Below are 14,195 nucleotides of genomic sequence, written 5' to 3'. Positions count from 1 at the left end.
GAACAATCCCAGCTCTCTCAGACTCTCCTCATATGAGAGATGCTCCAATTCCTTGATCATCTTTGTGGCTGATCATCTTCAGTCTGTCCATGTCTCTCTTGTACTGGGGAGCCCAGAAGTGGACACAGCACTCCCGATGAGGTCTCACCAGGGCTGAGTAGAGGGGAAAAATTACCTCCCTCGACCTGTTGACAACGCTCTTCCTAATGCACCCCAGGATACCATTGGCCTTCTTGGCCACAAGGGCACATTGCTGCCTCATGCTTAACTTGGTGTCCACCAGCACTCCCAGGTCCTTCTCCGCAGAGCTGCTTTCCAGCAGGTCAACCCCCAACCTGTACTGGTGCATGGGGTTATTCCTCCCCGGGTGCAGGACCCTGCACTTGCCTTTGTTGAACTTCATGAGGTTCCTCTCYGCCCACCTCTCCAGCCTGTCCAGGTCTCTCTGAATGGCAGCACAGCCTTCTGATGTATCAGCCACTCCTCCCATTTTGGTATCATCAGCAAACTTGCTGAGGGTGCGCTGTATCCCCTCATACAGGTCATTAATGAAGATGTTAATCGTTATTGGCTCCAGTATCAACCCCTGGGGTATACCACTAGTGGCTGGTCTCCAGCTGGACTTCATGCTGCTGATCCTAATCCTTTGAGCCTGGCCTCACTTAAGTGAGTTTTCAGCCCCCCCTCACAGTCCATTTATCTAGTCCATAGTTCATCAGTTTGTCTATGAAGATGTTATGGGAGACAATGTCAAAATCAATGCTGACTACTCCCAATTACCTTCTTGTCCTTCATATGGTTGGAAATTTCTTCCAGGAGGATATGCTCCATCACCTTCCCAGGGATTGGGATGAGGTTGACCTGCCTGTAGTTCCCCAGATCTTTCTTGCCTGTCTTGAAGATGGGAGCAACACTTGCTTTCTTTTCAGTTCTTGGGAACCTCCCCTGATTGTCAAGACCTTTCAAAGATAATCAAGAGTAGCATCGCAGAGCCAGCTCCCTCAGCACTCGTGGGTGCATCCCATCAGGTCCTATGGACTTGTGTATGTTCAAGTTGTTTAAATGGTTGCTAACCTGTTACTCTTCCACTGAGGGTCCTTCCTTGCTCTGGGCTTTCCCACTGGTCTTGGAGACCTGGGATTCCTGAAGGCAAGTCTTTTCCGTAAAGTCTGAGGCAAAGGAGGTATTGGGCACCATGGTTTTTTCCATATCCTTTGTCATCGGGTCCCTTGCCCCATTCAGCAGCAGGCCTGCGTTTTCCCTAGTCTCCCTTTTGCTGCTGATATGACTGTAGAAGCCCTTTTTGTTGCCCTTAATGTCCCTTGCCAGATTCAGCTCCAGGAAGGCTATGGTTTCCTAAACCCATCCTTGAACAGTGTCTCTACTTGGGCAGAGTCTCTGTATTCCTCCTGGGGAACTTGTCCCTGCTTCCACCTCTTGCATGCTTCCTTTTTATGTCTCGGTTTTGTCAGGAGTTTCTTGTTCATCCGTGCAGGCCTCCTGCCATCTTCGCTTTATTTCCTTTGCCTGGGGATGGACCATTCTCGATCTTGGAAGAGGTGATCCTTGAAAATCAACCATCTCTCCTAGACCATTCTTCTATGCAGGACCGTATCCCAAGGGATTCTTCCAAAGAGAGCCCTCCCTGAACAGTCCAAAGTCTACTCTCCTGAAGTGCAAGGTTGTGATCATGCTGTCTACTTTGTTCCCTCCTTTCAGGATCGTCAACTCCACCATGTCATGGTTACTGCAGCTAAGGTTGCTTCCAGCCTTCGCATCCTTGACCAAGTTCTTCCTTGTTTGTAAGTATCAGGTCCAGTAGGGTGTCTCTCCACATCGGCTCCTCAGTCACTTATGTAAGTTATCTGGAGTGCACTCCAGAAACCTCCTGCATCGCTTGGGCCCTGCTGTGTTGCCTTTCCAGTAGATATCAGGGTCGTTAAAGTCCCCCATGAGGACCAGGGCCTGCGAATGTGAGACTTCTTCCAGTAGTCTGATGAAGGCTTCATCTACTTCTTCTTGATCAGGTGACCTGTAGCAGACACCCACCACAGTGTTGCCCACGTTGGTCTGCCCTCTAATCCCTACATGTAAGCTCTCAGCTGGCTCACTGTCTGTCCTGAGGCAGAGCTCCATATATTCCCACTGCTCTCACATACAGGGGCACATCTGTCCTCGCGTCCCAGCGTGTCCTTCCTAAAGAGCCTGTTTCCATCCTTTGCAGCACACCTGCAAACAGAGTAAGTCTGAAACCTTGTTAGCGTAGAGGTTCTTTACAGAGAGTGAGATAGGAATGCAAAGATATACTGAGAACTCAAAGCTTGAAATTAAATTTTAAATTAAAAACATTAATATGAGTGTCTACAGAGAGGCACTTCAGAGAGATGATAATGACTAGGTAATCTGAGCTAACTCGCACAATAGACAGGCCTTTAATACTAACTGCCAAACTGCTGCTCTTAGTTCATCTTTTCCACATCTGTTTTTACAAAGATGAAAAAGCAAATCAAGCAAGATGTATTTTGATCTTTAAATTCCTTGAGCTGTGGCAGCAACATGCGGCCCCCCTGGGGAGCGTCACTGTTGCCACTGTGATGGCTGCAGGTTTGCATGGCTGCCACAGACTGCACAAGACCATCGTTAGAGACGAGTGAAGTTTTGAGTAGAATGTCTAAAATAGGATTCTTAAAAATCTTCAAGAATTGAGCCACCATGCCATCATGCAGCTTCAAGTTCAGTTGGAGTATGGGACATATTTCTAACTCTGTCTGGCTCAGTGAAAAGAGATGCAACAGTGATTCACTTCGGAGGTACGTGGATGCCATTGGAATTTGCACAGCAGGTATATCTGTTGTCTCCCACCACTAAACTCAGGCTTGTACCGTGAAAATGGAGGCTAGGAAGTAGTCTCTCTCCACGTGTAGAAATTCTTCGAGCCCATATATTGTCCCTGTTGTAAGAATTGGCAACCATTTTGTCTTATTTTATTAACAAGTTTTATTCTTCCCGTCCCTGTTACTACATACAGGCTTAGATTTACTCTTTGCAAAAACTCTGAACAGCATTAACTTAATCCAGTAACAACTTGGCCCTTGCTGCTTGTTAATATAAATTGAAGAGCCAGAAAACTTGAATCAGTTTAAATCTTAATTGCTGGAGTTTTGCAAGAGATAGGTTTACTATTAGCCTTGATGGCATGCTGCTTAATCTGGCAAAATTTCAGCTGTAGTCAATAAGTATTTACCAGGATGCTTTATTTTAATAATTCAAAATAACTGTAATGTGTTTAATTTACACATTTCACAGATTATTTTTTAAGCTAATGCTTACTTAATTGTCATGTATTCAGCACCCGACTCCATTTGCTGAGGGAGCCAGTGTTAGAGGAAGCACTGAAGCTTGTGCATTCTTGGTTTCTAGATACTTGCATAAAAGGACTGAAATGGTACAGGAAGATGAAAAGAGCATAAAACTTGATCAAGCCAAGGACAGTTCCAGGAAAAAAAAAAAGTGGCATCTTGTCTTTACTATATTAACTAAAAGAGATTAGCATTTAACATATGTACTGGTCACGGAAAAGTGAGGCAGTGATTTGCTGCTTCTGCTAGAGCATTACTGCATCAATTGCCTAATCAGAGGTAATAAGATCATATTAATAGATTGGAAAATTTTGGGGGGTTTATAAGCAGGAACAGAGGAGTCAGTGTATTTTCCATGAGTGCCACACAAAAGCCAGCTGTTATAAATGACATAATTCAAGGCTTAGTATATGTTAAATAAATAAATAAATAAACCCTCCCCTCTTTTTCATCAGCAGGCCCACTAGGTCTCTATACACATGAAGTTTATTAACTACTGTGAAGTAATTCYGAGTTCTCAGAGTGATTCTCAGTTTCTTTGTCTAACTACAGTCTGTATAGTCCAGCCACTACTGAACAGCARTTTTGTCAATGTCCAGGATGTTTGATAACAAAGGAACATTAAAGAAATCAAATTCAATAACAGTGTATTTGTGATGGATCCCAAATATCTAGTCGGCTTTACCCCAACTACAACCCTTGCAGTATCAGCACTGCTGCAAATTCTCCTTATAACAACAGTGCCAATTGTATGGAGGGAACTTATCCCTAGCTGAGATTGTGGAATGCTTTGCTTGGGTAACTACTGACATTCCTTGCTTTGATAACATTAGCATTTTCCAGGAAATACCTCATTCCTTTGCTATCACCACTGCAGCCTCAGCAAAAACACTGATGGTATTGCAGATCTCTGGGAGTATTCTGGGTAACCTAAAAGTAAAATTGCCTGTGGTTGGTTGTCCAAACATTCCCACAAGAGTAAAACACGTTTATTAGAAAATACTAAAGCAGATGCAGCTTGATATATAGATATAAAACTTTATTATTGTCTGTCATCCTAGTATGTTATGTGGCTAAAAATAGGGTCTTTGAAGGAGTATCAGCATCTGATTTTTCTCCCCCCCCCTTTTTTTTGTTCCCCTCCTGTGTTTTCCCATGCAAAGTGGGTGGATTCCAGTCTGAGTTAACAGATATAGGTTAATAAGCAGAAGACAGTGTTGGGCAAACTAGCCTCAATTTTTCAGAACCTTTAACCCCTGACTGGAGGCTTTTGTAAAAAGGTTATAGGTGGTGGAGAGGAGGTGAACCTGGGATTTGCTGTTTAGCAAATGCATATTATTTGAGGTAATAAAGGTTCATATTATATACCCTTATGTTCTTCTTATACAGGATAAGAAGTTAGGCACAAAGCCGTCAAAACCCAAGGCTTTCTGGCTAGTTAGTGACATAGCTGAGCTCAGACTTCGGAAGTCATGACCCCAGCTTTTTTAACTTTTCCCTATTGTCTTTACTGTATGATTTAACTGATGATTCATGCATCATGCTCTAGGGTGAAGTAATGTTTCCTGAGTCATTTTATTTATTTATTTTTTAAATCTGTTACTTGTTTATTTTTTTAAAATCCTCTAGTTCTAAATATATGTTTGGTTCCTTGTCTATACAAAGAATCATACTAAGATCTTCATGACCTGTCAAAGTAAAATCATTCAGTTTTTACTCTTCCACTTTTAGTCTCTTAATGCCTTTGCTGTTTCCTGTGTTGGTTTATGTGCGTAATTGTATTGTGCTGAAGCTATTAGAAAACCATAGAAATATCTGAAAAAGACAGAGGTTGTGTGTCCAAAGCATTCATTAACTTTAGGGATGCCTTTTTTTGTAGGGAAGATGGCTCTTCTGGGTAGCTATTTAAACCAAATATTTGCAGAGTAAACTATTGATTCTTAACAAAGGAAATTTGTTTTGTCTGGAAACCCACATACTTAGGATGTCTTTTCCTCAAAGTCATTCTGGGGATTTAAAAAATCGGCAGAGTTATCAGTTGTCATAAATTGTGGCCCTGCATTTATTGTTCTGGCAGCAGCACATCCTGCAGAAGAACCATAATGTTTTAGACTAATCCGAGCAGAGTGATGTACCGAGGATTGGCCACACAGCAGCCTTGCAGATAGCATATGCATATTTTGTACCCACGTTATAATAAGATCAGACACTGTGGTCATTTAGTGTTACTTAAACCTAGCAGCCATCTGATATATTTTATTATGCTGAGAATTATGACATCCGTGGACTGTAGCAGACTGCTCTCTCATACGGAGGCCCTGAAAATGATAGTATATACTTAAGTAATACTATTTGAGAGTGTCATCTAGGACTGCAGAAATGAACCTCTAAGAGTTATAATTTCTTTTAAAAAGCACAGCTACTTACAGTAAAAAAATGCTAAACTGACATAACAGCATAATATGCTATTTTAGAGGTGAAAGCAGATTTACAAGGGACTCAGTAATCTACATGACACAAATGCTTGAGTAAGAGAAGGGAGGGAAAAAAATAACAGAGATTAAATAACTTTCCAAATTAATTCGTTCGTCACTTCTCTAATCCTGTCTGAAGTATTTTTTTTTTCTTTAGATTCTGAATTTGTCATGTTATATGGGTTCCRATTCTTTTAGGTGCGGATGTTTTACTGAAAACATATGTTATTACAAGAAGGAAGCTCTTTTGACAGTGTGCTGATGGTGATGAACTCCTGACAGGAAAATAAAGCATCAGTTCATCCAGTCAGGGTTTAACTCTCACAATGTATCTGTTCCAGAAATATAATATACCTTCAGCTGGTCTTTCAGAAAAGAAAGAAACCCACATTAGCCACTCACCTCAGTGTCGCAACTTCTTTGTCAGAAAGAGCCCGATATTAATGTGTATTTGTTTCCCTTTTTCCCTTGTAGGTGCCTGAGATTATAAGCTCCATTCGACAGGCTGGAAAAATAGCTCGTCAAGGAGAGTTTCAGAATAATCTCTCCGACGTTGAAGATCCTTTTGCCAAAAAGTTTGAGGTGCTTTTCTGTGGACGGGTGACAGTAGCGCATAAAAATGCACCCCCAGCACTCATAGATGAATGCATCGAGAAATTTAATCATGCAAGTGGTACAAAAAAATCAGACTTCAACTCATTGTCCCAACAACATGAAACTACCAATAACTCAGGAGGCTTCTCTTTCAGCGACAAATTTCGGTCTGTCTTCCACCCCTTGGTCAGTGAAGAGGAGGAAAAAAGGCCAATTAGGAAATCCTTTTCTCAGCCTGGGCTTCGTTCTTTTGCTTTTAAGAAGGATATGCAGGAGGGAAACCCTAGGAGTAACAGCTTTGTCAGGTCTTTTGAGGAAGATGCAATTTCGCTGAACCTAAAAAGTCAACTTATCTATGGACACAGTGTTGTGCAGCCAACAGACATTGCAGAAAACCGAACAATGTTGTTTACGGTAAAGCAAGATTTCAGCTATTGGTGACATTTTCACATCTCTGAGTTCTGAATGGCAAACACCAAAGCAGACGTCCTGATAGATGGCAGTTACTTCTTTAATAACTTAATTGCATATACTGGATCTTAACTTAAACATAAACTCATATATTTCTGTATAAAGCATTACCAGTCAGTGTAAACTGTATTACATAGTCAAAATAAGTTTACATTAAATAGTTTAAATCAGCACTATGGGAAACATTGGGCTTCAAAAGACAGCTTTTAGAATGCTACAGCAAGTTAGTAAGGAGCAGTTATACAATTACAAAATGGTATGTATAATTACGCTAACTAGTAACAGCAGAAATAAATTTCCAGGTGAATGAGATTACCAGTAACAAAGAGCAGAAGGATCAAACCATGACGGTGGGCTGGTAGACTTTTCTTATGTCCCACAATAAGCAGCATAATTTATGAAGGTGTTCCTGCTGCCAATGTGTCTGTGTAATGATTGAATAGAGCAGTAGCTTCCAGGGCTACCCCATACACCTGTCCTTGCCTTTGCGGTGCTAGCAATGCCCTTGCTTCGATAGCTGAGCAGCAAAAGTATCTTTCAAGACCTTAGAAAAAAAGTAGCGTTTGTTTTATTTGCTCTTTTTAAAATCCTTATTATAGATAATGTATAGTCATAAGATACATGAATATGTGATATAAACATAATTCAGGAATGAAGCTGACATTATGATACCTGGCTATCATAAGCTCCTCTCTGAGATGTCAGCTGCTGTTGTGGCTGGGAGTTTCTAAGGGAGGTAGCAAAGAGTGGAAGGGATGCAGTCATAGGGTTTTTTTTTTTCGGAGGGGAGAAAGAGAAGTGCTGCTTTAACAGGAATTGCCAAAGTATTATGTCTGTAAAAAGTAATATGCAGAAGGAGGTGTGGTTAGCTATACCTGTTTTAAAACCTTTGTTTAGTCTTGGCGGGCTGGAGTTGGAAAGAGAAGTGGAATAAGGTGGAGAGAAATGTTTCTGCTCCAGTAAAAACAATTCCATCTTTACCTTCTTCCCCTGAGCAGGTATTTCACATTGAAAATATAAAGGCCATTTATAAATTCAATAAGGCATCATTTTTAAACAAATACTAATTCAATTATTAATTAATGGCACACATTTTAGAGATGGGGAGATTATGGATGGACATACTTAAGTCCAGATCCTCCTACTCTATTGTGTACATTTTTAACTTTTATTAAACAGATGAAGCAGCTCTCAAAAGAGGCTTGCAGCTTAAACCCTTGTTTACAGAGCTAGCAAGTGACTTAAACCTCTTTGTTCTTCCCGCTTGAATATAAAGTCACAGTTACCGGCTGATGGGCACATTTTCCAAATTGTGAGGTTTTGCTGATCCGGCTTTCTATCTCTGGTTACTTTTTGCCTGGAAATACGTTGTTTAAGATGCAGAACTGTATTCTTTTAGTCTAAATTAAGCTGGATGCAAGGAAGTGAAATGACCATGGTTAGTGACTCTGGTATCCCCAAGCTAGTGGCTTGTCATGGAGCTGAGTTTGGTTGGCCAGCCCCAGTATCCCTCAGTTCCTGGGTTACGATATGCGTTCAGTGTGCACAGCATTTCATCTTTGCACATCAGTTTGTGTATGGCTACATGTGAAATGCTTCAAAGTAATTTGATGTCCAGAGGAAAAAACCTGTTTATATTTACTCAGTTAAAGGTCCTATTTGTATATTCCCCAGGGTTGTAGCAGAGGTTGGGGTATGAAGTGTGAAAAATGTTAAGACATGTTATCTGCCAACTCTCCTGACCTGGTTCAGATGGTCCTGATTTTTGTGTCCCATCCTGAAGAACTGCCCCTAGCCAATTTCTTAGTTGTGTGTCGGGGGGGGGGGGGGGGTTGGGTTTTTTTTCTCCCCTCTTTGCTCAGCTGGCTTCAAATGATCTCTTTTGCTCTTGAACCAAATGTAAAAGCAGTTATGTGGGGCTGAGCTAAGAATGAGCCTCTTGCCGCAGGAAAAGGAAGGCAGAGAGCAGTAAAAGCTGCTGTGTAGGTTTGGAAAAGAGTGGCCCCCTCATAAACAGCGGAGAGGTCAGCCCCGGGGACAATCGAAGGAAACCAGCAGGGAGCAGGGGAAAATTGCTTTGGCTGGTAGAAGTGGAAAATGAATGAGCAGAACTATTTTTAGAAAAAAGGGGAGGCACATCCCTCTATCCATTTCCACTGTTTCTCCTCCTCCCCCCTTCAGAAGTTACAGGTATCTTGGTGCTACTGATATTTTTATATATGTCTTTTGGGATGTGGTGTGTTGATGAAGCTTCAGGAGGTTTGTCTAAATCATGTTTGCATATGGCTCCAAATTCTACCCATTTCCCCTAAATCTGACTTAATTCAAGAACTGCCTAGCAAACTTTTCTGATGTGCTAAGAACTTGGAGGAATTTAAACATTAATCTGTTAAAATGTTACAAAGATGTTGCCAGAAGTTGAAAAATCTAAAACAGTAATTTCACCTTAAAAATAGTCATTGTCCATCAAAAATTCTCATCAGCTCTTGGTTTGCTGCTGTACAAATAGCCTACAGTTAAAATTAAATTAAGGAATATACTCCCATAACCTCATTTTTATATATGTGCATCTTTAAAAAAAATCAAAACCAAACCCTGAAAAAATTTAGATAGAGGCTCATGCTTGGTTTTAAATTGCAGGAAAACTTCATTACCTAGCATTTGGGAATCTGGTATGTGCCAAGCCTGCAGAAAATAACAAAAAAACATGTACATATATTTTTCTCAATGTGGAATGTTTTACTTGTAGTATAGTATCACTCTCATCTAATTAAACACTGTTCTCAGTCTTTTGTCTCAAACACATAACTAAATCTCAGTTCAGTAATGTGCAGTGCTCTGAATGCCAATCCAAAGTTGTTTAAGTATTCTCTCTTTCTCAACTGCTAATGCACTCATTGGTTCAAAAATATAGGTAGCAAAAAGTTTGAGATTATTTTTGTCCAGGAAACATTTTTAGCAAGATAGAAGTAAGTGTGATGTTACTTGTTATCATCTGGTTATTTATTTTGCTTTTTTTAGATTGGCCAGTCTGAAGTTTACCTTATCAGTCCTGACACAAAAAAAGTAGCAATTGAAAAAAGCTTTAAAGAAATATCCTTTTGTTCTCAGGTAAGATGGCAGTGTGTTCATTTTTTAAGTATTCTCGACTTGTGAATGCTCGTGTACTCCTCTCTCCTAGCATTTCAAATGGATTCTCACTCAGGCAGTGTCAGTAATTGCTACTGACAGATTGCTAGTTAATAATTTTGTAAGAGCATCATTCTTTCTTCATACTTCTCATTGTAATTTCTCAGATGAAGACCCACTTCTTCGTGTGGTGAATGAATAATATGAACTAGGAGCACCCTGATCAGTTCTGTGTCTAAAGTTCAGCAGGCATGATTCGCAGTTACGCAAATCTGAGATTCTCTGAGCCATATCAGGGTATTTTTCAGTGAGTGATAATGAAATGAAATAAACAACATGTAAGAGTTCTCTGAAAAACACTTCAAAAATAGGTTTTTTTTCAGGAGCATAAATTGCATGTCTGTAAAAGAAGACCTCTGCAATGCAGAGGTAATGTGTGTGATAGATGCACCGAGGTGAAGTTTATTTCAGAGCCTCCTCTCCCACTGTCAGCCCCTACTTCTTATCCCACATAATTTGCTTTGCTATCCCCCCATCCCATGCTTCTAATTTCTGTGGCTCTGACTTTGATTTTAAATGCTTTGTGCAAGGGTGCAGTTTATCTAAGGACTTATTTTCAAGTAGTGATAATCTGAAAGAGATGCAATTTGCACGTGTAAAAATATGGTCATTGTATTGCATAGATTACAGAAATATATATTTCACACTCAGTTACCTCAGTGGGTCAGCAGTGGGAGATGGCAGAATAGTWGCTGTCACATCAAGAGCATGTGACAGTTCAGGCAATTGCAGTATTTTGAGAATCACAGAGAAGGGAGGGTGTTTGTTGTACTAGAGCTGATCCTCTCTGTGTACCAGTACCATAAAGGTTGTCAGATCTGTTATGGGGAACTTGCTGGTAGGTTATTTTCTCCCTAAGACTCTTCCTTCACAGTAATCCTGCCATTCTGGGAGAGCAGACAGAAGCAGGCCCAGTCATGCAAGTATGGTGGGTGCTTCTGAGGTGGCATTGCTTTCCGCTCCTGTCGCCCCAGGACAAACAGCTACACTAACTGCACAATGTTTGCAGGGCTAAAATAGCTGTTCATAAAGGCATTTTATAGACCAGTTGCTTTTGTTATCTAACCAGTGCTATGACATATGGATTTGTCCTGCACTTGCAATTTTCTGTCCTGCATGACGTTATTTATATTTAGTTTGTCTGTGTACCAGATTTGATTCAATTTAAGTGAAGGGGGGTAAACTGAATTTAATTCATTGAACTAAGAGAGATTCCTTAGAAAACACTGAATTCCTTTTAGACCTGTTGTGGATCATTTAGATCATTAAATCTCTGAGAAATTGACCTGAATTCAAATTATATAAATTAACTTAAATTTATTGAGGAATGAACATCTCCACTAGTTTAACTAAAAATTCACCTTCAATTAAACCAGAGCAATGCTCATTTGTACTGTAGGTCTTAGTTCAGACTAAGATCTAGTACACTAAGATGTGAGTTTTGCCACTCTTTCTTGCACTAAGAACTATTTTGCACTTAGCTTGCTGGCATAGTGAAGTACTACTCAGTGCTTCAGAGATGCTGGTCTTAATGATATTTGGGGCAAAATTGAGAGCTTATAATAGGTTAATTTACCCTTTTTAAAACATAAGGATTACAATTTGCTATTCTTTCCTTCTAGCTTAATATTTTTGAGGTATAGCTTTGTGGTTTTTTTAATTTGAGGATAACTTTCATCATTACGCACACATTTACCTATTCTGAAAAATTCAGAGTAAATGTTTGTATGATATCAGATCAAGAGCTTTGAAGAGAACTTGTTGATCACAGGAGAATCTTTATCCTCATTTTCCCTTAGGCCATTTCCTCAGGCAGGAGCTAGTTAGGCAGACTCTGTGACTTGCCCTAAAGGTCAGTGCTTCGCTTGTATGTCTCAAAGCAGTCAAAGGAGTGAGGTTCTGATTGAATTCTCCCCTCATGTCTGAGAAATGCTTTGCTGGGCAGATGTATGTCAGTTGGGCGAAGAGTGGTATGAGGGTACAGAAGGCTTTTCTCCCCAAGGATGCGAATTTCAGAAGACTCTACAGAACAATTTTATGGACTCATCTTGATCATACAAGAATTCTCATAGTTAGTTTTTCTGGAGACATTGGAGTTAAAATATAAGGGAGACCAGAATCAGGACTTTTTCAGAATGCCCAATCCATCAGTGTGATATTACAATGGTAGACAGAAGTATGTGGTCCTGGGTCAGTGTCCAAACTTTGACAGCTAAGAGCATTTGGCAGCTCCTGGGTCCAAATTCCCATGCTGGTACAGTGCAGATCCATGGGCACTCTCCACTGTTGCAGCCAGCTTTTCAGGAGAAGAAAGGAGGACAGTGAAGGCAGGGGAGAGGCACAGCACGCTCTGAACGTGTCTCTGTCAGTGATGGGGAAAGGTTCTGCAGGTCGCATGAGCCTGTTCCTGCTTAACCATGTACCCACCTCCTAAAATGCTTAGTCTGGACATCRCTGAAGCTAAAGTTTGGGAGCTGAGGACTTTACATCATTTGAATGGTCTCCTAATCTGTTTGTTCTCATGGTATTTTAGTGCCTGATGTTTGTCTGTGTAAAAAGGCATTTATTTTCTATATGCAGTTGTCACACTCTGAAAAGCTGGGTATCTCCACATGTGCTAAGTGATTCTCCTTTATGCAGCTGGCAGGCTCTGAAGGTTTACCATAAGTATTTAGAACAGTAAGAAAATGTTGTTCAGATTGCTTAAGAATATCTGATGCTCTTTTCTTGGGCCACCTGGCCATTTTGTTTTATAGAAGTGTTCACATTTCATATTTTTATTTTCTTGATGATAAAATGAGAAAGAGAATACTCAGTGATTCTTGATATCTTAACAAGGAAAAGCAAACAAAAAAGTCCTGCTTGCCATGTCCRGGTTGTTTAAATTTCAGTGAAATTTCTGATTGTGACTTTTTGATTTGAGAGTCCATTGCCTCTTTCTACCTGACTTTAGTATTCTTGTGCCATGACATAAAAGTATGTGCAATGTAAAAGTGATTGGAAGATACTAAAAGGATGCCGAGTACAAATGAATTTGTATAAATAAGTTCTAGCACTGTGCATGTAATTCATCAGAATAAGTTCTTACAAAGACTTSTTCACCGAGACATGTACTGGGAGCACCTAACTCTACTCATTCAAAAGTCTTTTTTCATAAAAGAAAGTTTTCTCAGGAGTCCAACAACTTTCTGAGCATTTTATCAGGACCTACTGTTTATCTACTGTTGCAAGTATATTATTTCCTAATAGGATCTATACTAATACTCTTCTTTATTTCCCCCAACACAGGGTTCCATTTTCCCTTTAGAAAAAACTTAGCGTTTTAGCAATGACTGTTCAGCAGATCAATGTTGCCAGTAATACGTTATTTCCTCTTCTGTTGACTCAGTAGGCCTTACAAGAAACTTAATATTCACAAGCTCTTGAGCAGTCTGCCATGTTTTCTTCTGTTTACTCTGGGAGAAGTTGTGTTATGATACTAGATATTATATATGAATAAAAAATGCTCTCTGAAATTTATTGCAGCCGCAGAAATCTAGAACTATTGTATAATCATGTGTAGTATGAAGTAAGGACCAGACTGAATTCTATCTTTCTGGTAAATTTTTGAAGTTTGTGTCTAGTAACTGCAGAAACGTAGTCAATTTGAACCAGCAGTTTAGTGGTAATCAGTTTGATATTTTGTATGAAGATAGGAAGGTGTGACTTTTCTCCAATTCTAAGCCTTCTTCTCTACTCTTTGGTCTTTCTCTGACTGTGCATTCCCTTTAGGAGATATAAATATTTCCATTAATAATATTTAAGTAATATATAGAACCACTTTCATTTTTTAATTAGCCAAACTTTTCTTTAAGTACCCAGAAAATTTTGTTTATTCATTTTTCGCTATTGTTTTGATTTCTTCTTACAATTAAAAACCTCTGTGTGACAGTTTAAGCAAAGGAGAAAACAGAAAGAAGAGCTTTCTCTCCAAGCCATTTCCAATACTGAATAAAATACATACTGAATAGTATTTCTTCATCCCTGTGTTCTACAATAGATCTGTTTTAGGTAACTTATAAAAAAAAGTACCTCTGACTTAAAGGAAATATAAAAGATTTATGAAATA

At 39.8% G+C, this 14,195-nt stretch overlaps 1 protein-coding gene across 1 annotated transcript in view; it reads left to right on the top strand.

Moving 5' to 3' along the window:
* TBC1D1 (TBC1 domain family member 1) overlaps positions 1-14,195 on the top strand; it is a gene marked incomplete at its 3' end in the record, with an annotated part of 106,230 nt that overhangs the window by 55,730 nt on the left and 36,305 nt on the right. Inside the window, exons 3-4 of the mRNA XM_026088554.1 lie at positions 6,308-6,841; positions 9,920-10,009. Of these exons, the coding sequence (XP_025944339.1) occupies positions 6,308-6,841; positions 9,920-10,009 (624 nt within the window). The remainder of the gene's footprint in view (positions 1-6,307; positions 6,842-9,919; positions 10,010-14,195) is intronic.

This window comes from Apteryx rowi, unplaced genomic scaffold (genome assembly GCF_003343035.1).
Source record: "Apteryx rowi isolate R43461 unplaced genomic scaffold, aptRow1 scaffold_773, whole genome shotgun sequence".
Taxonomy (NCBI): Eukaryota; Metazoa; Chordata; class Aves; order Apterygiformes; family Apterygidae; genus Apteryx; species Apteryx rowi.
Note: the sequence above shows the minus strand (reverse complement) of the source record. Positions and strands in the feature narration are given on the sequence as shown.